This window comes from Meleagris gallopavo, chromosome 20 (genome assembly GCF_000146605.3).
Source record: "Meleagris gallopavo isolate NT-WF06-2002-E0010 breed Aviagen turkey brand Nicholas breeding stock chromosome 20, Turkey_5.1, whole genome shotgun sequence".
Classification (NCBI taxonomy): Eukaryota; Metazoa; Chordata; class Aves; order Galliformes; family Phasianidae; genus Meleagris; species Meleagris gallopavo.
The window spans coordinates 10,342,155-10,361,784 of record NC_015030.2 but is presented as its reverse complement, the minus strand read 5'-3'; the positions used below and the strand labels follow the sequence as shown (position 1 = coordinate 10,361,784).

Sequence of the window (19,630 nt, the reverse complement as noted above, 5' to 3'; positions counted from 1 at the left end):
TATATGGCTTATTTTTTTCGCAGAGAGGTTTGTAATGTTGCTTATCTCATGCTTGGGTAGCTGTGCTGTTATGGGACCACGTGCTGGCTTCCTCTGCGGCGCGTGGAATTTCCACATCACAGATGAAGATCAGGCTGTGAAACACGAGCCTGAACTGTGCACTTTTGTCCATTTCTGTGCTTACAGCATGAGACGTCATCAGAGGTACAGAAAAGGAACTGGATCAGACCTGAATTGGTGAACTGTGTGCTGGGATCTTTGTGCAGCTGAGACCTGTCAGGCAGGTGCCCTGGCCCTGGGGTAGCTCCGGAGGGCGTTCAGTTGACAGATGACAGATGATGGCTGCAGCGCCTGTTGGCAAACTTGGCATTCGTGGTTTTACCCCCCCTGGATGTAGACACAGTGCAGTCCAGAGTGTGAGTGGTGAAGAGCCTGAAATTTCATCCTCTGAAGTGAAAGGGCTGAAACCTTGGACTACAGTTTTCTCTTTGGCCTGGAGGAGGGTTTTTACCGTTGTCTCTTGTGGGCTTCTTACCTATATCTGCAGTGCTAGAGCTGGGTGTTGTTAGGGAAGGGCATAGAGCACTGCATCTGGTCCACGTGGCCTTGGGTCAGAGTTGGAGGGGGGCTTTGTTGCTCTTCATGTGTTCAGGAAGTTCGTCCTGTTCACCAACATCCTTTTCAGTCTGTGCCTGTTTGTAGCAATTGTGGGACTCAATATTATGTCTCAAAGGGAAGCCTCCCAAGTCACTGGCTTGATGGAGGCTTAGTAACTTAAACAGAGTTTTAGCTATTATATCATTTGGAAAAAAAAAAACAAACCAACAACCAGGCTGTGAGTTTTCTCATGAAGTAAATCATTCCTTGTCCTCATGCTGTCAAAAACTAGGGAGTGGATTTGAAACTTTTTTTGTATCATTTGTAAGGGGCAGACCTTGGCACGCATCTCCTGTAGGTACAGATTGGAATGAGAATAATAATTAACTTTACTGGAGCCTAATTTATCCAGCTGTTATTTCTCATGCCATATATGTGTTGACACAGGCCTAAGTCAAAGCTCTCAGTGGGCAAAGTTCGTGCTCATGAAGTCGTTCTCACTTTTAGTTTCGGAGAATGCTTTCACTGCCCGAAAGCTGAGTTATGAGGAGGGCAACGTAACGTGGGCAGAGTTTGTAGTTCTGTGGTTCCTGAGTGGGGTGAAAATAACGTTGCCAAGAAATGCCTGTAGCTGTGATCCTAAACCCACGTTGTTTCTGGGACTGATTTACAGGCGATCTGAACTAATAATGTGGATGCATTTTGCACTGCTACTTTGGCCATGGGTAAAGGTTACGAAAGATCTCAACGGCAAAAAATGGATTGACTGTAAACAAGGACCTGCCCTTAAATCTTGTCTGACCTCTGAGCGCTCGGTTGTTTTTTTTGAGGCCGCTTTTTAGCGAATGAAGAACAGAGAAGAGATTTCACCAGACACACCTAAGTTCTCGATCTGTCTTTATTTTCATTCATCAGAGTCTGTACTTAAACCCGCAGTATTTAAGCCCCGTTGCTCTCCTATGTGCTTTTCAAGCAGGCATCTTCTGTGGAGCGCATGGAGCTGCTGGTCAGACACCACGTAACTGTAATCCTCCGTGTGATGTTGTGAAGTGCTTGTGGATGTGCAAAGCAGCTGGGGGATAAGTGGAGCTTATGGAGGAGGGTTCGCAGGAGGCTTGGCAGTGGGTGCAGGGGGTCTTTCTTGAACTGGCTCTGCACGTGAGGGTGGACCTTTGTTAATGCAAAGGTGAGAGCATTGTAAGTGGCATCAAGTAAAGATCAGCCATTGCACTTCTGTGGCACTCCTTACTTGAGACCGTGAGCGCCTGAAAGGGGAAATAGTGTTTGTTTTCACCAAGGCAAAGTAATGTTATTGCTTCCATTTTCAATAGGGGGAAAAGTTGCACTGAAATGGCGCAAACCTGCAGGCCTGTCCTGCTCTTTGGTACTGAGAGCTGCAGGAGTGCAGTGTTCCAGTGCAGCAGAGTCCTACAAGATTAGCACAAGTTGGTATGCTGGATGTCAGCACCGGGAGCAAACAGAACTAACCCGTGCTGGCCATTACAGCGACTGCTAGCATCACGATCCATTTGGACATTACATGTAAAAAGTGTACATTTGGTTCATTTGCGGACGACTGGGTGTGCTTCTAGAGTGCCTGGTGCTGCTAGGGCCTTCCTGTGCTGTGGTTGGCAAGCGGTGGTGAGGCTCTGGTGGTCCTTGACTGCATTTTGAACTTATGTGCCGTGCAGGTCAGCCCTTGCTGCTCTTGCATTCTTTTACCAGCTGCTGCTGAAATCTCCCAGATAAAGTCCCACTTTTTTACCATACAGCATCCACTGGCAGATGCTGAGAAGTACCAGCATGCTTCTGTAGAGCAGTAATGCAGCTTGTTAATGAGTTTTCATTCTGTTCTCTATGGAGAAAAAAAGCAGCAACACAAAACCACCTCCTTTCTTTGGAAGCTCATGGTGATGTTGTGCAAGGAGAAGTCAAAACAGAAGCTGGAGAGAAAAAGCTGAGAACTTCCACATGCATAGCTGCTGCTTACTGCATCTTTGTTCAGACCCATCTCACGGCAGCCTCGCTTGGCTCAGGCTGAGACGTACACCTCCAGGAGCCCCCCGACGGAGTGCATGCGGTAGAAGACGCTCAGTGGGAGGCCGAAGTTCACGATGGCAAACCAGGTGGAGTAGCCATAGAACGACTTCTGCAGCCCGTTCTCAAACACGGGGTGAGCCCCAAACGTGGGCATGATCCACAGCTAAAGAGGTGTAAGGAAAACAAAACAGCAACACACACATCGGGGGATGGCAAACTCTCATCTTGCTCTGTCATCTCAGTGCTGGCTCAAGGAATTGTAGGAATACTGCAAGAGTAGCAGGGGGGTTTCATTGTGGGAAGAGGAGGAAAGTTAAAGTGCCGACTCCTTGCTACAAGTCTAACGTGGTTAAATTCTTGGGAACCGAACACTGACCTCACTCTGCCCCAGGCAGCTTCGTCTTTCCACACAATTTCACTTGGCCAATTGTTTTCCCTTTCTTAAAGCTGCAATGAAAATTGACATTTATCGAAGATTCCAAAGCAAAGTTTGCTTTATTGGGTGAGTTCCACTGCTGGAGACTTGATGATGAGGGCTCACCGCTGGTACCTCATGTTTCCCCAGCTATTTCATGAAGCACCATTAGTGAGTCTGACAACTCCCTGGCTGTTAAGGATGTGTTGGTTGCCTCCTTCCCATTCCCAGGAAGCCTTGCCATGTTTGAGGTAAAAGAGGGAGCCTGAAATTCTGGGAATGGAGCATTAACGAAAAAGCAGCCTTGTCTCAACTCCCCAGAAACATGAATTCTAGTGGGCAAAGCTTTCCTGCTCAGAATGGCGGCCCAAAAGAAAGATGCACGTCTGTCTTGGTATCACAAGTTAGCAAAGCTGTGATGTAGCAAAGAAAGCAATACTTACTATGATGTTGCAAAGAACCAAGAAGAAGGAGATCTCCTTTAATGCTTTCCTCTTCCAACTCAGGTGAGAGTAGGTGTGGATGTAGGACAGGGAAACTCTGCGGAACTCCTGCCCGAGCTCCAGCACGCTGACTCGCCTCTGCTCGTGGGCTTCACGGCTGTGCTCTTCGCTCGCTTCTTCCTCCTTGCTGGGAGAGGCCTGTGAGCGCTCCTGATCGCTGCTTGGCGCTGTCACCCCTTCACCAGGCAGCTCTGGCACCGCGGAAAGCTGCCCAGCGTGCGTTGTGTGCTGGGCCTCCGCTGCTACAAATGGCTGCCGTTGGAGCCCGTCGATAATGAAGATGTTTTGGGTGATATACTGAAAGATGAGGAGGACAGAATAGGACAGGATGAGGCTGTTCAGCATGTCCCTGGGGTTGGTGGCCACAATGGCGACAATGGAGAAGTAGGACATGGCAATCTGGCCGAGGGCTGCTCCCATCAGCAGCACCACATCCAGGCTGCGGGTTGGGTTCTTCAGGGTGTCCAGCTCCCTTTTTTCCAAAGTGTGGATGATTGTCCCAATAATTGCAACCACGCACATCAGGGGCAGGAGCACAATGTAGTAGGAATAATACAACACGAAGACCTGGTAATTGGGGGCTGAGCCTGTGGCCTGGATCTGGTACATCATGAAGACGCAGATCCCAATGATTACGGCGGCAGCACCCAGCAGTGGCCCGAAGACCACTCCATGGAGCTTGAATTTGGGCTTGACGTGAGCAGTGTGGTGGTGGCTGATGCGCCGCCCCACGTTCTTCCACATGACGTACAGCACAGAGCAGCAGATGAGGCAGTACTCGGTGTTGAAGGGATAGAGCAGGATGTAGCCCTTCTGGAAGACTTTGCAGGTGGTTGTGTTTGGGCACGCGCACGAGTCCGTCTCGTTGCCTGGATTAAGGAGAGGAAGGCAGCTATTAGAAGGGAGATGGTCAACATCCGATAACGGGGAGCCTCAGAATTCTGAGGAGCTGCTTGTCCTGTCTGAATCCTGCAACTGAGGACTGCTGTGCTCGCTGCGTCAGCCGAACGCGAGCAGGGATGTGGGGGAAGGAGCCTTGCCTGCCAGGCGCTGCTCCACCTCTCGCAGCTGAGACTCGATCTCCATGTGGATGGAGTCATTGGTCACCGCCAGCAGCCAGAGCAGAAGGTTGGTGGCGATGGTCAGCATCAGCCCGCACCTGGAGGAGCAGAAAGGTGCTTTTATAGCCCTGTCTGTGCAGATGGTTTATGACCGGACTGTGTGAGCACCTGCACTGGAGTGCCGCCCTTTGCTTCTTGCTTTAAGGTGTAAGGATGTGCACAAACGTCGTGCTTTTGGCTCTGCTCTGTGTATGGGCAGTAGTGCGTGGCTTTCCCATTTGTGGAGGAGCAGAGCAAGCTCGCTGGTGGCACCAGCTTGTGCCTGGATGCAGCTGTGGGAAGGAAGGCTGGGGCATCTCCTGGTGATGGGAGCAGGGCAGCCAACGCCCTGGAGGAGTCATTTTGTGAGCGGTGGGAGGGTGTTTGGGAACGAGAGAGGAATGAGCTTTGTAGCAGTTGAGGGTGTGAGTGCAAACTGAAGGGGAGAGCTGGAGTGGATGCAAGGAGGATGGTCTGCTCTGATCGTAGCTGGGTCTTGTTTGTGCCCTCTGGGCGAGGGCGGGTGAAGGTCTAGCAGAGATGAGGAGGATAACAAACAGAAAGAAAGAGCTGCTTTAGAGAAGCAGAAGGATTCTTTTCCCCCCCTTTTCATACCTGGTGAGGTTGTGCTGAACTTGAATGCAGTCCTTAGAGTGATGCCATAGGAAAAACGCCTGCAGATCAATGACAAGCACAGCGTGAGGGGTGCAGCTGGCAGTGCTGCACGCGGGGGCAGGGATGGGCAGTGCAGAGCCACGTGGCCGCCTGGCAGGACGGTGTGTGCCTGGGCAGCCTGGAACAAGTGCTGCCATCCTGACGTGGCTCCAGCATGCTTGCACTCCCTTTCCTGAGCATCCTCCCTTTCCTGACCCCAGCAACACAACAGAGAACGTGTGAGCTGCCAGGAACGGGGAGTGTGAGTTACCTGTGTGGCAACAAACAGGATTTCAATGCTGGGGAACACGATTTCCACTTTGGATTTGCAGTTGATCTGAATGACGCTGTAGCCGATCTGAAAGACGTTCAGGAGGATGCTGAAAGTGCCGAACAGCAGCAGTGACCCTGGGCAAACAGCAAAAGCAGAAGTGAATAAACAGAGATGAGTTTGTGGAGCATCCAAGTGTGGATGGGGAGTGAGGGCTCCTGGTTCTGAGCAGGGCTGCTGTCTGCTTGGAGGCCTCCTGATCTTGAGACGAGGGGAAGCCTGGCATAAGGTGCTGGGACAACACAAGGTACAATAAGGACAACGCCTGCACTTGGACAGCAGGTGGGAATGGAGTTTTTGGCCTTTTCTGTGAGCTCTGGAGTGACGGCGGTGAGTGGATGGCAGGTGATGGTTTCTACCTTCTGAATACCCCGGGGTGAAGGTGAGGCTGAGGCTCTGCAGCACCACCCTGCAGAGGTTGAGACCCTTCTGCTGCTCCCCCCCTTTCCCCTCTGACTGCACGAGGTCCTTAGGCAGCTTTCAGCTTTCTTCCCTTCACTTCTCCACACTTAATTATCAAGGCTTGCACTAATTAGAATCTTTCTAATAGATAGAGGCAGGGTTGTTTAGAAAAGTGGCATCCCACAAAGTGTGAGAAAGCTCCCAGGGAAGCCAATGTGTCTCTGGGATGTGACTCACAGGGCAGAAACCTCCCGCTGTGCTGCTCTGCGAAAGGAGAGCAGCGCGGAGCTGCTGTGCTCGGATGCTGAGCTGAGGTTGTGCTTTGAGAAGGGAGCGCAGTGTGGGGCTGCTCGGGAGGATGGAGGACAGCTGAGTTCAGGGCTCTCCTGGCTGCTCTCCTTCCTCCCTGTGGCTCAAGCTATGCCCTGGAAAAGCCCTGACTCCGTCTCCTGTGGCTCCATGCTCTTAGTGGCGAGGGAAGAACCTGTGTATTTTCCAAGCGCTGGGAGGAAAGGGAAAGGCATGGGATGATGAACTAAAGGGTTTACCCCTAATCCACACTGGCCCAGCATGGGTGTCCCGGTAGAGCACAGCGTGCGGCTGCCGGCTGGTGCCCAGCAGGTAGTAGATAATCCAGCACAGGCACAAGACCTTGAGGATGGACAGCAGGATCCAGACGTCCGCCAGCGTGATGGCAACATGGTTGAAAATCATACTGCTGATGAAGGCGCTGCCCAGAAACACCACGTTGAGGGCCAGCAGCCCTGAGAAGAGCTGCCCCGATTTCTGAGCCTGTCTGTCCCTCTGCTGCAGGGAGCAGTGCCGGTACAGCCACGACTTCTCATAGTGGATCGTGGAGGTGCCCGGTGGGGCTGAGGCTGAGGCCAACCTGCTGTTGCAGTGGTGGCAGGGCTTTTGCTTGGAGGCTTTGTTGCCCGGCATGGCTGGGCTGCCTGGGGTCACCTGCAGCAGAGAGGGGTTAAAGGGGAAGGAAGGTTATAGAAAGAGTTGGGGGAGCGGGGGGAGCAGATTAGGGCTTAGCCCAGGTTTGGCATTTGGGGGACGGGTCATTGTAGAGTAGAGGGGGAAAAAGGTCACGTTGCCAAAAGATGTCAATAGACACAGGTGTTAAAAGGGGTATTTGATGACTGCCCCACCGGCACTGGGAGTTGCTGGGACCAGAGGTGCCGAGTTTCCCATCCTCACCTTTCACACCTCCACACACAGCCCCACGTTCAGGTTTCCTCCTCTCTGTTGCTCCAAGAGTTATAGGTGGGAATGAAGAGCAAGCTCAGACCTGCTTTAAAATTCAGAGCTGTTTGGTTCTGGTTGGTGGGGCCAACCTCCTCCTTGTGCTTATGGGTTCTTTATATGGCTGCAGAAATAGTGACAGAGCCGACGAGGGGAATAAAGGGTGTTTAACCAAGATGCGAGGAAAAGACCCAGCCTGGCTTCCCAGAGGCTGAGAATAGAGCAGAGTTAACGTTTGGTTTTCTTTCTTTTTCTCCTTGAAGCACAGAGCAAAAAGCACAGAGCCATGAGCTGATCCAGAGCATTTTGAGGGGCTGGCTCAGATAAACGGCCACAGCCTGGAAGCTGTTCTGTGCAGTGCTGGGAAAGACCTCAGCAGAAGATTTGCCCATGGCAGGGTGATCTCTGGCCGTGAGCAGCAGTGGGGCAGAGCTGCTTCCCACGGGGGTCTGGGTATGGGAGCTGCGTTTGCTTGGGGCTGCAGCTGCGCTGAAAGCACTGGGGGTGCGTTGGGGTGGGAACTGTGTGCAGTTGTCATGGGGCTTTGAGGCGGAAGTTGTCTGAGAAGGGGTTTAAATTTCAGTGCTTCCCTCTTCCTTCACGTGCACACCGAGATGCTGTTTGCCTTTGGTCCACAGGGATTCAGTGCACTTCTGCTAACGGAGATGGACCCTAAACCCTTCCCTCTTTGCTGCCCAAGCTCTCCTCCTGTTTTGCTCTCACACGAGCACAGAAGCAATGGCTCTCCCCTCTCCTGCCCTGCTTTAGGGGCAGGAGAACCAGAAGGAAGCACATCGCGGAGGTCCCAGTGCCCAGGCGATGCTGTGCACGGCAGCTGCTCGCTGTGGCCCCAAGCCCTGACCGAGTGCTGCCGTGAGCAGCCGGCTGTCCTTACCTCCCAGCCGTGCTGCTGCGATGCTCCGTGCCTCTCCTGCCGGGCTGAGGTGCCGGCAGCGCTGCTCCCCGCTCAGTGCGGCCTCTGCTCCGAGCCCATCGATTTTCTTTTTCCACCTTGTTTACTTTGGGTCTATTATTGTCATTACATTAATTAGTCAGCGAGACGCTCTCGTCTCTGACAAGGGCAGCCAATGGGAAACGGCTCCTTTATGCACCTGCTGGGTTGCCCCATGCCAGCAGCCTTGGCACAGGATGTGCCAACTGGTAAAACCACAAGCCCCTGTGACTAATTCGTGCCATGGCTTGAGCAAGTTCAAGGCTAATCTCGTGGTGTGAGCTTGTTCTGAGCTGCAGAGATGGGAGCACTTAGCTTTGGCTAACATCCACTCCAGCTCCCTGCTCCTTTGTTTCCGGATGGTTCTGAAGGTTTTTCTCTGGTGTACCGCTACTTTGTGTCTTTACCCATGGCACAGGTACCCCAACTGCTCCAAAAGACAAAGCTCGGGGTCCAGCCAAAGTGTGGGGACTGCACCAATTTGAGGATTTTTGGCACAGAGGCGGCTGATTTGGTGGACGGCTCTGAGCTGTAAATGCTGACTTCAGAACCAGATCCTCACGTGCAAACCCCATGGGCTCAGCCATGGGTTGGGGATGCTCTGGGTCCAAGCTGTGCTGTCACTGTTCCCTCTCGTGTCGCATTGATTTCTGGTTGGGATTTGTGGTGAGCTGATTGCTCCGGTTGTGCGGCTCAAAACAGGCGTTTGGCATTTCTGACTGAGCCTGGCCTGATGTGAGGAGAGGGGCTCTCCGTGTCCCGGGATGAGCCCCCAGCAGCACCTTGCTGCCTGCAGCTGCCAAACACGTGAGCTGGGAGGTGAAGCTGGGAAAAGCTTCCAAGAGCCCAACAGCGGGTGGAGTGGGTGGGGGAGCACGGGTTATCATGCGCCGGGATGTGACGAAAGGGATGGAAAACAAGAGCAAAAGGGGCCCATTTCTTCTAGGTGAGAACGCCCAGCATGTGCCGGAGCTGCCGCGGTGGCTCAGCTGTGCCGGTAAAGCGGTGGTGTTCAACGTCCAACCCAACCCTCGGCTCGTGGGGCAGAGCCGGGATGCTGTCATCTGATGCAGGACTTTGGGACTCCCCACGGGGAGATGCCCCGAAGCGTCAGCAGCTCCATCCTGCTGGGAGGAGCAAGGAAGCGCTGCTCCGCTGCTCCCTGAGCACCATCGGGCTGCCCTGGGCTGCTGGCTGCTTTCGTGACCCCGCCTGGGGGCTCCGTAGCGAACAGGGATCTCCCAAGAGCTACTTGCTGGGCTCTCTGTTGAGCAAAGCCGATGACTTGCATGTGAGGCATTAGCAAATCTGGCTGTTTTTCTGTACTCGTCAGCCTAAATTGAATTGAGCTTGGAAATGGAAGCCAGGAGTCTGTACCCTGGGGTGAGGAAGACTGGGTGAAATTAGAGGTTCTTCCAATAAAGAAGGGCCTGAAGGAAAACACCAGGGCCGGGTGTGATCCTGTGGTTTTCTCCAACGGGGCTGTGCACCAGGGCTACAAAGAGGCGGTGCACTTCAAAGCCTGGCGTGTCTTCTGGCTTTGGAGCTCAGGTGAGACTCGGTGCTGCAGGTCTCTGTGGGGCCGATCAGGGCTCCATGCTGAGCCGTCACAGGGGCAGAGTGAGAGGCAGTGGCTCAAGTTGTGCCAGGGGAGGTTCAGCTCAGGTGTTAGGAAACGTTTCTTGGAAAGAGTGGTGATGCGGTGGCACGGGGCGGGGGGGGAACCCTGGGGGTGCTGAGCCTGCGGGGATGTGGCACTGAGGGACGTGGGGCTGGGGGGGTGGATGGCGTTGGAGGGCTCTTCCAACCCGAATGATTCTGCGATTCTCAGAATGGCAGGTGTTTAAATTAGATCTATTGAGCCAAGCTTAACCAAGAGATGCAATCGTTAAGTAAGCAGGAGCAGGGCTGAATGGGGAAGGATGAGTTGAGCCGACTGGGTCAGTCCCAGGCAGTTCCAATCACTGTGTGGGAGCAGCTGCCTTTACTGGGAAGCTGAGGGCAAGCAGCTGAATGCTATCAGTGATGTTTGCCCCTCTGCTATCAACAAGGTGCTTATTGGCGTTATCTGTGCGCTTAGCACTAACAGCATCCAGGCTGGGCCAAGCGGATCTGTAAACAGGAGCCAAGGAGGAAGGAGGTTGGTGCCCAGCGGCTGTGTTTGTCCAAGGGCTTTCTGAGGAATGCTGCGTGCCTTGCGGCTCCCGGGCCAGCCCACACCCTTCCTCCTTTCCCTCTGCCGATAACCGCGACAGTGACGTTTCCTGCAGGGCCCGTGGGTCAGCACCCACTGGGGGCACCGTCAGAGCTGGGCAGGTTGAGCCCACGAGGCTCTGTGCTGGTGATGCTCAGCGCCGCGTTTTCCCCGCTGGTCGTGTGGATCTTCCCCTGGAATTCGGGTGGTTCTGGTGGGAGATTCAGCACGCAGCAGCCCTGCAGAGTGCTGTCCCAGCCCTGCCCTGGCCCTGCTGGGCTCCTGCTGCAGGGCTGAGCCCCACCGTGTGCTGCGGCCCCATCCGCACCCCCTGCCCGCATCCACTTCCAGCTCAACACAGACAGCAATGATTAACTTGGATTCCTCCCCTGCCTCCGACACGCCTCAGAGCAAATCACCCCGATAAAAGACTTCTTCTTCCCCTAATAAAACAAAACTCGCCCTCTAATAACAGATGATTAAGAAGCAGAGGAGGGGATGGAAAGCTGTGGCAGCCCTGGGATGATGACTCAGGTCGTTGCCCGTGACCTTTCCTATGACCTTCCCTGCTCTTTTTGGAGCAGCACTTTCTGATTTCCTGCTCTTTGCTGCCTGTCTCCACGCAGGCCCCACACTGGCCTCAGGCTGCTGGGTTTGTGCTGGTGGGTTCAGCTCCCACTGAACTCACATGACATGAGAAGCCCTTTGAAGCCCTTTGCTTTCCTGCAGCTCTTCATTTTTTGCCACTTAAGCAGCCGCCTGGAGGACTGTCCTTCTCCCCATTCAGGTGCCTCAGTGTCCCCATCTCCAGGAGTGGAAGAAGAAGCCTACAGCGGTGCTTTCTGCAGGCATCTCCAGGGACACGCGAACAAAGGACAGAGCAGCTCTCGACTGATGGCATCCCTGCATTTCCAGGTACTGCATCGGGCTGTCTTCCAGAGACAGACACTGCTGTGCCCAGGAGCTGCAGTGTAGGATGGAGCGGTGGATGGAGCGGTTTGCAGCGTTCCCAGGGTTTTATTTATCCCAGTGGGATGTCCTGTGGTTGGGTGCTGTGGCTCCTGCTGCCCTGTCACCTTGCACCAATTGGGTTGGTCTTTTGAGGTCCCTTTTAACACAAGCTGTTCTGTGGCTCTGTGGGGGGGGGCTGCAGTGGGTCTCCCCCTGCACCCGTTCAGCCCCAGCAGTTACCGGTCTGTGCCCAGGCTGGGGAACCTGAGGTGTGATGGAGGAAACCCGCTGTGCCCCCAAGGAGCAGAGCTGTGCTTGTAGGTGGTAATTCCCCTGAGCAGTGTGGGGTAAAGCAGTGCAAGGGCGTACGTAAGAGTGACGTCTGTGCCCCACGTGTGTCTCATTCCTGCCATAACCTGTGGCTCCTGCAGCCGAAATTGAGAGAGCTTTTGTTTTAGAAAAGGTAATGTTTCTGGGCAGAGATCTTATCCTTACCAGGTCAATGCTGAAACAAGAGCCGGTCCGTGGGGCTGGGAAGGGCAGTGGGGCAGCTCCCTGACCCATGCAGGGGAGGATCCACCTGAGGAGCTGCATCCAGGCAGTCCCTGGGCAGGGAGGTTGGGAAAACCACTCCGCTCAATGCCAGGTATCCCAATCTGCTTTTATTTTTCATTTTTCATTTTTCTTTGACAGATGCACGCACACACAAACACCTGTAAGAAAAGGCTCAATCTCTGCCATCTCTGGAGCACTCTATATGTGAACAATAACCATGGGTGTGTTGGGGTGCAGGCAAAGCACAGCTGTGCCCTTTGGGCACACACCTCTCCAGGCAGCGTGGGCAGCCCCGGCTCTGCTTGGGCTCTGCGCAGTGCAGTGAGCCCATTCCTACCACCTGCAGCCCTGGGTCACGGAAAGGAGCTGTGGAACGGGGTCATTCCTGAGGTCCTTCCCAACCCAACCCGTTCTGCGATGCCACGGCCCACAGAGAGCTGCAGGTGCCCGGAGGTGCGTGCTGGGGCTGTGTGCATGGGCCCCGCATCCTCCAGGACTGGTGGTGCATTGCAGTCCTGCCCTGAGGGCGCAGGAGGTGGAGGGGAAAGTGGTAGTGGTGGGATGATTTCTGCACTGCAGGGCACGGAGGGACCCTCCAGGAGTTGAGCATTACAGTGAACATCAATAAATAATTTTGTGTACAAAAAGGTTCAGCTATTAAAAAAAAAATCTATTAAAAAAGAAGAAAAGAAAAACAAACCTCTTCGTCGTGCTGCCTCGCCCCTATGATCTTCGTGGCTCTTGAGCACTGATTCAGGAAAATGAGGGGGGAAAAGTGCCAGGACAGCCCTGTGCTCAGCCTTCCTGTAGTGTGCAGCCGTCAGCACCCACCCTGCTCTGCAGGGGAAGGGCTGTGCTGGGGCTCAGTGGGGGCGGTGGGGACAGGCGAGGCAGAGGGCAGACAAAGCATTCCCAGAGCCTCGGGTGGCAGTGGTGGTTTTTCACATCTGCAGGGCAGTGGGTGGTTTCTGACTGGCCGTACCAGAAGTGCAGTGGTTTCCCTTCCCTTGCCATTCACTCCTCAGCTGAGCCCTCTGCACAGGCAGTGGCTGCCCGAGGGGCCAAGCACCCTGGGAGAGTAAAGCGGGGGCGTGGGGTGAATGGGCTCTACGGAGGAAGGCGATTCTCTGCATGAACTGAGAGTAATTAACATCCTCTTACTCTGGTTCCTTCCTTTTTTTTTTTTTTTGTTTTTTCTTTTAGGTCTAAGAACTTCAAACACACTCACATGAACATCCACACACACGTAGCAAAAATAAAATCTGGAGCTATATTGGGATGATCTTCATTGACAGTTCAGAAATGCCCCGGCACTGCAGGAGGACACGATTCAGGCAGTGGTGAGGAGCCCTCGGGACGCGGGGGACGAAGGTGTGGGCTGAGGAGGTTCTCATCTTCCTTGTGAGAGTTCATCAGGACATGATGCAGACCTCCAGCAAACTGGCCACTGCGTGCATTCGGTAGAAGATCCCAAAGGGCAGGCAAATGTCCACGATGGCCGGCCACATGGAATCACCATAGAAGTTCAGTTCTGTGTCATTGTCAAAGTGGGGCCGGGCGCCGAATGCTGGCATGATCCAGAGCTGTTTGAGAAGTGGGAGAAGACACTGCAGTGAGAAAGGCGTATAGCACAGCACGAACCCGCACTGACGGCTACTGAGAGGTGAGGAGAACCTCCTGGCGCGGGCCAGGAGCGCGGGTTGGCATCAAGATCGGGTATGGTCTGCTGAACCCAAAGAACTGCAATCTGTGCCTCGGACCGAGTGCCACAGCCCTAAGGGACGCGGCTGGGCACGCTGTGCTCGCAGGCTGCGGCTCCTCGGGTGGAGCAGGCAGGAGCGGGGCTGAGCTGGAAGCAGCTGTGTGTGCCCAAAGTGAGCCGGGCTCAGCCGAGCGCGTATCTGGCTGCGTGGGAGTCATCGCTCTGCTCCTTGTCTGCTGATACGAACGGTCGGTTTGAGGTCGCAGTGTGTGAGACCAGCTGGGCGCTCGGAGGCTCTGCAAAGATGCAGTGTGCAGCTCGGCACCTCTGGAGGTGGCCAGGCTTGGGCTTCCAGGCCGTGGGTATTGAGAAAAGTCGTGCTGCCTTTTCTCCAGAAAGCCCACGCTTTACCTCTGGTCATTCTACACAGGAGCACAGAACGGTTTGGGTTGGAAGGGACCTTGATAACTGTTTAGTTTCAGCTCCCAAAGTAGATGCTTTCTTTGGACCCACCCAACGTCTTATATTCTTGTTGATAAGGGGCGGCCTCTGCCAGCATAGCCTAAAATACCTGAACTCCAGGGCAGCTGCTATTGTAAGTGATGAGGGAATTACTGCTGCCTGCTCTCACAGGTACAAATTAATCCGCTGCTTGTGTAGTGGAAGTGCACAGATACTTCTCCTTTCCTCGCTTCCCTCCTCCCCCACCCCGAGGAGCTCTTCTCCCTGCTTGTACTCACTATGATGTTGCACAGCAGGAGGAACATGGAGATCTCCCTTAAGAGCTTCCTCCGCCAGTTGATCTTCTTGGGGGCCATGAGGGACCGCACGAGGTCGGAAGGATGGCTGCCCTCAGTGCTGGGTGCGGGGTTCGGTGCCGACGCGCTGCCACTGTCGGGCACCCGCAGGGACACCGCGCTGACGTTGACAAAGGTGAGACCGTAGAGCTCCTTCTGGGGAGAGCTGTGCTTGTGGTCCTCCTTGGGGGGCTGCCGATGAAGGCCTTCAATGATGAAGATGTTCTGGAAAGTGTGCTGGGCGATCATGAGGAGGGCGTAAGTGAGGTTGAGCGCGCTGATGGCGTCCCTTGGCGTGCTGGCCACGATGGCTACGATGGAGTAGTAAGAAATGGCGTACTGCCCCAGGGCAGCCCCCATCAGCAGCGCCACGTCCAGCGTCCGCGTCGGGTTCTTGTGCCGGTCCATGTCTCTCTTGTCGAAGCGGTAGATGACAGAGCCTCCAATGCAGACAAGGGACATCAGGCCCAGACAAACAATGTTGAAGATGTAGTACATGGTGAGCGCTTGGCTCTTCTTGCTGGGCTCGGTGCTGGAATTTACTTGCACCTCATAAACGATAAGGACCCCCAAGCCGCCCACCAGAATGATGAGGCCCAGCACGATGCCCACAAAGAAGGTTCTTCGGAAGAGCTTGAACTTCAGGTGCTGGACGTGGTGGGAGTGGTGGTCTATAAAGCGCCCGACGTTCTTCCACATGACGTAAACCATGGCGGAGGCGAACAGGCTGTACTCGATGTTGAAGGGGTACAGCCAGAAGTAGCCGTTCTTGAAGATCTGGCAGATTTGGCTGTTGCAATTGCATGCTTCTGTTGAGTCACTTCTCATTCCCACTGAAAGAAGATGAAAGCACAGACACAGCGGTGTTACGGCGGGGAGCCAGCCTTGTTGGCAGCCCCAGAAAACCGAACACTTTGGGTCAGAGAAAACAAAGCCAACAAAAGAATGTGACTGCTTTGGAAATGAGGACACATCTACTTCAGCTTTCTGGTATTCCTGTTTTTCCAAAGAAGCCAGGCGGGCAGCAGGTTAGATCCTTCTTTCCCTCCCTTCTTCATTCCCACTCCACTTGTCCAAACCCTTCCACCTTCCTGACTCTTCCATCTCTTTGTTAGGAAATGAACGTTATCACCTGGCTGCTAACATAGCAGCTCTAGATGGGCCTCCTGAAAATGGGTAAGACCTGATTTTCAGATCAATCCCTGGACCCTGGCTTCACAAATGAGGGAATTACCTTTCAGGAGCCACCTGAACAGCTCCTCCGTTGTGTTTTTCTTCAGCTTTGAATGCGCTTTGTGAACAGATTCGTCTGTCACCGCTGACATCCACACCGCTAAGTTTGTGGTCAGAGTTAGCATCAAGCCACACCTGCAGAAAGAAGAGGATGATGAGATCAAGGTGTGGCTCCGTGCCACATCTCTCCCATCCACGTAGTAGATGTGCGCGCAGTCAGAGGGCCTGCAGGAACTGCCAGAGGAGGTTTGTGGACGCTTTAGTGGTCAGGGCTGTAAAGCCCAAACTTTTCTTATGCTGCTCTCGCTCTCTTCCTACCTTGTGTCCGTCTTCATGAGAATTAGCAAAGCCCAAATCCTCTTGTTGCTTTTGAACAGCAGAATGGATGAATAGGTTTGAGATGGTCTCTGGTGTTGCAAAAGTGAACAAGATCTTATTTATTGTTTAACCTGAGGCTTACCTACTGCATCTTTATCTTTCCCAGGAAAGAAGGATTTTACTTAGTGCTAGTGATTTATTTCATACTAATCTGTTTGAGTAACGCTCACATCCTTGAACTGGATCCCAGCTCTGCTCAGTCCATCATCATAAGCCTCAACTGCTTGAGCTGGGACTTGGGGCCAGCTGGGTGCTCAGCAGGTTGAATTTGGGCTAGCATTAGGGCAGATGGGATTATCCACTTGTTGCCTCTCAGCTGTATGAGTGCAGGAGGTTTGCAGAGACCTCCTTCCTCTGCATCAAAGAGCAGCAGTGCTCACCTGGTAACGTTCAGGTGTACGTGGACACAGTCTTTGGCAGAGATCCACAGGAAGTATGTCTGACAAGGACAAGAGGAGAAATAAGAAAGCTTAGTTGCAAGAAAATCATCATTCTGAAGGGGGGATCTCTTTCACTTTGTGGCTGTTAACCCATAGTCCTGGCCATTTTGTATGCTGGCTGTTCTTTCCTTGCTCCTCCTGCCCATTGCCACTGCCTCTGCTCTGCCCATGCCCAAACCCTATTCCCACCTCAGTTGTTGAACTCTTCCTTTGGGGTTGGAGTTTCTTCCCTGGGGCAGATCAGCCGTCTCACCTGTACAACCACGAATATTGCTTGCACGATGGGGTACATTATTTTGATTGCAGACAGGCAGCTGTAGAAACTGGAGTAATATCCTATTTTGAACACATCCATGACGAGACTGAAAATAGCAAATAGGATCAGGCCTCCTGTTGAAGAACCAGAACCAAACAGAAGGTGTTTGCATGCATAGGCTAATGCAGTTGGATGAAAGGAAGAGGATGAACTATTGCTATGGAGAGGCTTTATTTCTACCTCAGTTTTCCTTTCCCACCACCCAAGGCATCTTAGCACCACTGGAATCACATGAAGTATTTCTGGCTGGAAGGGATTTTGGAAAGTCATCCAAGTCGTCTCTCTGCTCTGACTGGAGCTAACAGGACTTGCAAGTCTGGGGAGGAACCTGGTGTTATAAAGTACCAAGGGCCTTCATGGATAAAGAGAGACTTGGCAGCTGAGGGTCTAGGAGCAGGTGATGCTACTGCCCAGCACAGGGGAAGGAAGGTTGTGTCCCTGCTGGTTGTTCCTTCGTGTAATATTTAAAACTCACACGAACTGCTCGTATAACCATAGAATCATTAAGGTTGGAATTGACCTCTAAGATCATCAAGTCCCACCACTGACCCATCCCCACCATGTCCCTCAGTGCCACATCACCATGGTTCTTGACATGCCATAGACTGGATATGCCATCTTCTCAATGCCTCCTGCACGGATTAAGGAGGAGAAGGATGTGTTTTGTAAGTACACACTGCTTGGAGATGAGCTGTAATAGCTGTGCTCGAGGAAGCTTTATGGAGAAGATGTGATTCTTGGGCCTGACGAAACTATGTAAACTGTGAAATTAACTCAGTGCTGTGCTAAATTGGGATTCCCCTGCTATGGAATACATTCAAAACACTTCAAAAGGTTTGAATGAGCATGAGGTCATCTCTACATCTCGTGGTCTCACCTCCAGCCCTCACCCCCAAGGTCCTACCTCTCAGCCAGATGGGTCCAGCATGGGAGTCTTTGCAGAGGATGGCATCTGGGCACCGGGAGGTGCTGACGAGGTAGAAGATAATCCATATGACGACTATCAGCATCATGACAGTCAGCAGGAAAAAGACATCGTAATCGTGCACGGCAATTCTCTCAAAAGCCCCACTGCTCACCAGCGTGCAAGCCAGCAGGGCTAAGTGCACGGCCAGCAGGATGGAAAACATGCGGCCGCCCTTCTTCCACACCTCCTTGGAGCCTGGAGCGGAGGGCTGGTGGGGCTGTGGGCTGAGGGACATCGTCGGGTTGGAAGCCAGGCTGGCTTTGTCATCCTTGGATCCGCAGCCCATGGAGTTGGACCGTCTGATCTCACTGTCCTTCCGCACGGGCTCTTCAGTCATGGTTCAGCTGAGGGGGAATGCTGCTGGGGGAGAGACCGTGAGCACGAGGTCACTTCATTTTGAACAGCCCAGGGCTGGACCAACATGGGGCACGGTATGAGGAGGAGAGAACGTGTCAGAGGAACGCAAAAGTCTGAGACGGGAGGAGCAAGAAGAAGAATGAGCTTATATTCAAACTGTTTCTTCCCGGTTCCCCTTGCTTAAGATGCTTTTGCATGGGCAGATAACAGGTCTGTTTAACAAAGCAATGCCTAATTTGCCATGCAATGTATATACTGATGTTTGTTGATGTAAGATACTGGAAAGACACCAGGATAGCACTCCCAAGATCAAATATCCTGGGGCAAACGTCCGATGTGGTTTGACTTCTACGTGCCAACCACTGAACGCTCTGAGAAAAAATGTCATGCTGGAGAAGGCCAAGGAAAGATGAGAAAACCCCGGGAGCCCTCAGAACGTCACGCTGTGGTTTGCAGCAGTTCCTGCAAGAGTGACGTGAGCCTTCTCTGCCGGCCCTTTGTGCCAGGCTCAGCACCTCAATTCCCTGTGAAAAGCCCGAAACAAAGCAAAGTGACTGCTCAAACTGAGCATTGCACCGACCTGCTTTGCTGCCTGGAATCCAATCCCTGCTCTTGCTGGGCTGCTGGAGAGGTTTCCCTGTTGCTGCAGCTCGATCAGTCAAAGAATTTATACCCGCTGGGATGTCTCTGTGATTTATACCATGTCTGGAGCTGACAGCAGTGCTTCGTGGACTTCCCAGGAAAACTCACACGATCCATTTTGGGCAATTGCTGGTTTTGGGGAAGTATGAGAGATGAGGAGATAAGAGTTATTTACCCGAGGAGGGCATGAGGTGAGAGCACTGCTGAGCGTGGCACGACCGCTCGGCCGCAGGGTCACAGCTGCCATAGGCAGAGCAAAGCCACCAAACCAAGCGAATTTCACTGCAGCATCTCTCATCTCTCGAGAGAAGATACTTCAGGCGATGAACTTTTTGCTGACGGAGTTGGGCTTGGTGTTCTGGTTAACTAAGCATAGCAAACACTGTGCCTCACCCTGTGCCATTCCCGTCAGCGTGCTCCCAGCCTGCCCCGCACAGGAATGTTTTTAAGGAAAAAGAAGAAATTTGTGTTTGTATCTTTTCGTTGCCAAGGGCAGCTCAGTATCGTCCCACGACGCCCACGAGGCGGCAGGTTTAGCACCAAAGCGCAGCAGCGTTTGGGGACGGGAATCTCCGCTCCCCTCCGCCGACGCGCTGCCTTTCAGGGTGGGATCGCCTTTCGCTGCCCGCTGGGAGCTTTTCCTCCCCCATTGCAAGGAGAAACGAGCCCAGCACACAGAGCCGGGGCGGGAGCGGGCTGGGGCGGGCGGGAGCCTTCAGCGGGGCTCCGCGCGACTTTGCTGCTGCATTTCGGCAGGGAGACGAGGGGACGCGGCGCAGGGCGACTTTCGCTCCGCGGTAACGAAACCTCCGCGGCCGATTTCCTTCCCTGCCGCCTCGCACGCGGCGCTGCC

The 19,630-nt window shown here is 53.5% G+C and overlaps 2 protein-coding genes and 1 long non-coding RNA gene across 10 annotated transcripts in view; 1 reads left to right on the top strand and 2 right to left on the bottom strand.

Moving 5' to 3' along the window:
• Positions 1-1,477: 1,477 nt before the first annotated feature.
• OTOP3 (otopetrin 3) lies at positions 1,478-8,279 on the bottom strand. Of its 4 annotated transcripts, none has more exons than XM_010721642.3 (8): positions 8,189-8,277; positions 7,249-7,339; positions 6,591-7,005; positions 5,581-5,717; positions 5,271-5,329; positions 4,596-4,714; positions 3,496-4,424; positions 1,478-2,800 (listed from the first exon to the last, which is right to left on the bottom strand). In XM_010721642.3, exons 3-8 carry the CDS (start codon positions 6,982-6,984, stop codon positions 2,630-2,632), a joined length of 1,809 nt encoding a protein of 602 aa, XP_010719944.1. In that variant the 5' UTR covers positions 6,985-7,005; positions 7,249-7,339; positions 8,189-8,277; the 3' UTR covers positions 1,478-2,629. The 4 variants fall into 4 exon arrangements, with proteins under 4 accessions (XP_010719944.1, XP_010719945.1, XP_010719946.1 ...); XM_010721643.3 differs by having other exon boundaries at positions 7,249-7,417; positions 8,189-8,270; XM_010721644.3 differs by having other exon boundaries at positions 7,249-7,342; positions 8,189-8,269.
• Positions 8,280-8,815: 536 nt separating this feature from the next.
• LOC104913830 lies at positions 8,816-12,324 on the top strand. 2 transcript variants are annotated; one of them, XR_795655.3, is made up of 3 exons: positions 8,816-9,796; positions 11,227-11,354; positions 12,084-12,324. It is a non-coding gene; the product is annotated as an uncharacterized LOC104913830 (long non-coding RNA). The 2 variants fall into 2 exon arrangements; XR_002120861.2 differs by lacking the exon at positions 8,816-9,796 and adding an exon at positions 10,981-11,101.
• Positions 12,325-13,127: 803 nt separating this feature from the next.
• Positions 13,128-19,630, bottom strand: part of OTOP2 (otopetrin 2) — a 19,096-nt gene continuing 12,593 nt past the window's right edge. Inside the window, exons 1-7 of one of the 4 annotated variants that reach the window (XM_019621809.2) lie at positions 18,716-18,824; positions 17,716-18,138; positions 16,749-16,885; positions 16,436-16,494; positions 15,679-15,812; positions 14,388-15,277; positions 13,358-13,528 (exon numbers count right to left, since the gene is read on the bottom strand). In XM_019621809.2, the coding sequence (XP_019477354.1) occupies positions 13,358-13,528; positions 14,388-15,277; positions 15,679-15,812; positions 16,436-16,494; positions 16,749-16,885; positions 17,716-18,115 (1,791 nt within the window). In that variant the 5' untranslated portion in view covers positions 18,116-18,138; positions 18,716-18,824. Of the gene's footprint in view, positions 13,529-14,387; positions 15,278-15,678; positions 15,813-16,435; positions 16,495-16,748; positions 16,886-17,715; positions 18,139-18,715; positions 18,825-19,630 lie in introns of those variants that run through there. The other 3 variants (XM_031556365.1, XM_019621810.2, XM_010721641.3) reach the window with 3 other exon arrangements.